This window comes from Crocuta crocuta, unplaced genomic scaffold, assembly GCF_008692635.1.
Source record: "Crocuta crocuta isolate KB4526 unplaced genomic scaffold, BGI_CrCroc_1.0 scaffold31, whole genome shotgun sequence".
NCBI lineage: Eukaryota > Metazoa > Chordata > Mammalia > Carnivora > Hyaenidae > Crocuta > Crocuta crocuta.
The window spans coordinates 375,290-377,064 of record NW_027528362.1 but is presented as its reverse complement, the minus strand read 5'-3'; the positions used below and the strand labels follow the sequence as shown (position 1 = coordinate 377,064).

The 1,775-nt window shown below is 63.5% G+C and overlaps 1 protein-coding gene across 1 annotated transcript in view; it reads right to left on the bottom strand.

Moving 5' to 3' along the window:
• DNAJC3 (DnaJ heat shock protein family (Hsp40) member C3) overlaps positions 1 to 677 on the bottom strand; it is a 68,604-nt gene extending 67,927 nt beyond the window's left edge. Inside the window, exon 1 of the mRNA XM_077753862.1 lies at positions 453 to 677. Within this exon, the coding sequence (XP_077609988.1) occupies positions 453 to 534 (82 nt within the window). The 5' untranslated portion in view covers positions 535 to 677. The remainder of the gene's footprint in view (positions 1 to 452) is intronic.
• Positions 678 to 1,775: the final 1,098 nt, after the last annotated feature.

Here is a 1,775-nt window from a genome sequence, read left to right as displayed (position 1 = left end):
AACTCGGAAAAACGAAAGCCAGCCCTAAGCTGAAGGGCACTATGCTGGCCATAGTAAAACCACAAACTTAGCGCCTTATCCTCCGGGACCTTGAATTCCGGCACCGGCTCCTCGAGGCACCAACACAACAACTTCTATCCCCCGCAGAGCATAGTAGCGCGATGGTGCCTCAACTTTTTACAGTCAACACTGTCCTTCCCGCTCCACGCCGCCAGACACACTCACCCTCCTCCCGGAACTCCAAAACGAAAGAAGCCTCCTCCTGGGCCACCTTTACCGCCTCCTCCCAGCACCCCTGACCGAGTGTCCCCAGGCGCCAGGCGAGGGTCCCAAGCGAGGCCGGGGCCCGACGGCTGCTCCAGTCCCCGCGTCCCAGGACACGCCCGAAGTNGAAGCCCCAGGGGGCCAGGCCCGGGCGCCCGCTCCCCCGGCCAGAGCAGGACAGGACTCACCTTCGTACTGCAGGTCCACCAGGACCAACAGCAAGGGGAACACCGAGCCCAGCCGGCTGGTCACGGAGCCGGGGGCCACCATGTCCGAGGGCGCTGGCAGTGAGGAGGAGAGACGGCGCGGGGCCCAGCAGCCCCGCCGGCGCTCCCGGTGCAGCTGCGCCCGCTCGCCGTCGCCTCTCGCTCAGGCCTAAGCGGCAGCTGGCGCCCAGCGGAGGAAGGCAGCGGTGGGCGGGACCCGGGCGACGCTACGCCCCGAGCGCCGCCGCCGCCCAATCGCCTGCCCCCTGGCCCCGCGCCTGCTGGGCTCGCCGGGATCGTGGTTCGCGCTGATAGGCTGCGGGGACCGGCGCCCCGCCCCATCTCTGATAGGACAACGTGGAGGCACGGGACGAGGCAGCGTCCGCTGGTCGTGGAGCTGTCAGGGAGCTCCAAACGGCCGCGGCCGGCGGGAGGGAGGCGGCCCGGGCGGCTGTGTGGCGGCCGCCGAGTCCGCATGCGCAGGCCGCGGAAGAGTTTTCGGGTCTTCCCTGGAGCCGGAGGTTAGCGTGGCGGAGGTTTTCCGCTGTGCTGGTTGGGAAGCGAGGTGAAGCCGCCGCGCCCGCAGTGAGAAGGCCGAGCCTGGTCCCCGGAAGTCCGGGCGCCTGGAGCGGAGGTCTCGGACCGGCCCGGCCATCCGCGGGGCTCCCGGAGCCTGCCTCCTCGGGCCGAGCGTCCGGGAACGGGTACGGACTCCACTGAAGAGCGCGCGAGAAACGGCCCGCGACCCAGGCTCGGTGGGGGAGGGTGAGCAGATGGAGCCGGGAGCTTCTCAGGGACAGCCGGGCGGATGCACGTCGGTGACCCGCGAGACCGGTCTGCAAGCCCGGGAACGCCCTCCCCACCACTGGCCGGCCCAGAAAAGAGAGCAATTCTGGAAGATTCTGTGGAAAAGCAACCAGGGAGGCACAGCCGCTGAGACAGCAAGGGGGTCTGGAGAGTGTAGCCAAGGTCAACCATCAGAGGGGTGAGGGAGGGAGACCTGTTAGAACGGATCTTGCATCATGTCCTCATCGGAGGAGACTCAACAAGAGAGATAGGGACTTGAACCGGATAAGATTCAAGTTACTCACTTGAGCGTTGTTAAGTTTGTTCAAAGCCATTTTCTCTGGAGTCCCAAATACAATCCAGCTCGCAAGCTGCACACCAGCGATGCTTTAGGCGGAGTTAAACAGTAATGCTATTCTACGTTTATTGCCAAGCATAAAGTTATTACTTTACCAAGAAGTATAGAAATGGGTATTAAATAAATAAAACTTCATGTAATATTTATAATAAATAGATGAA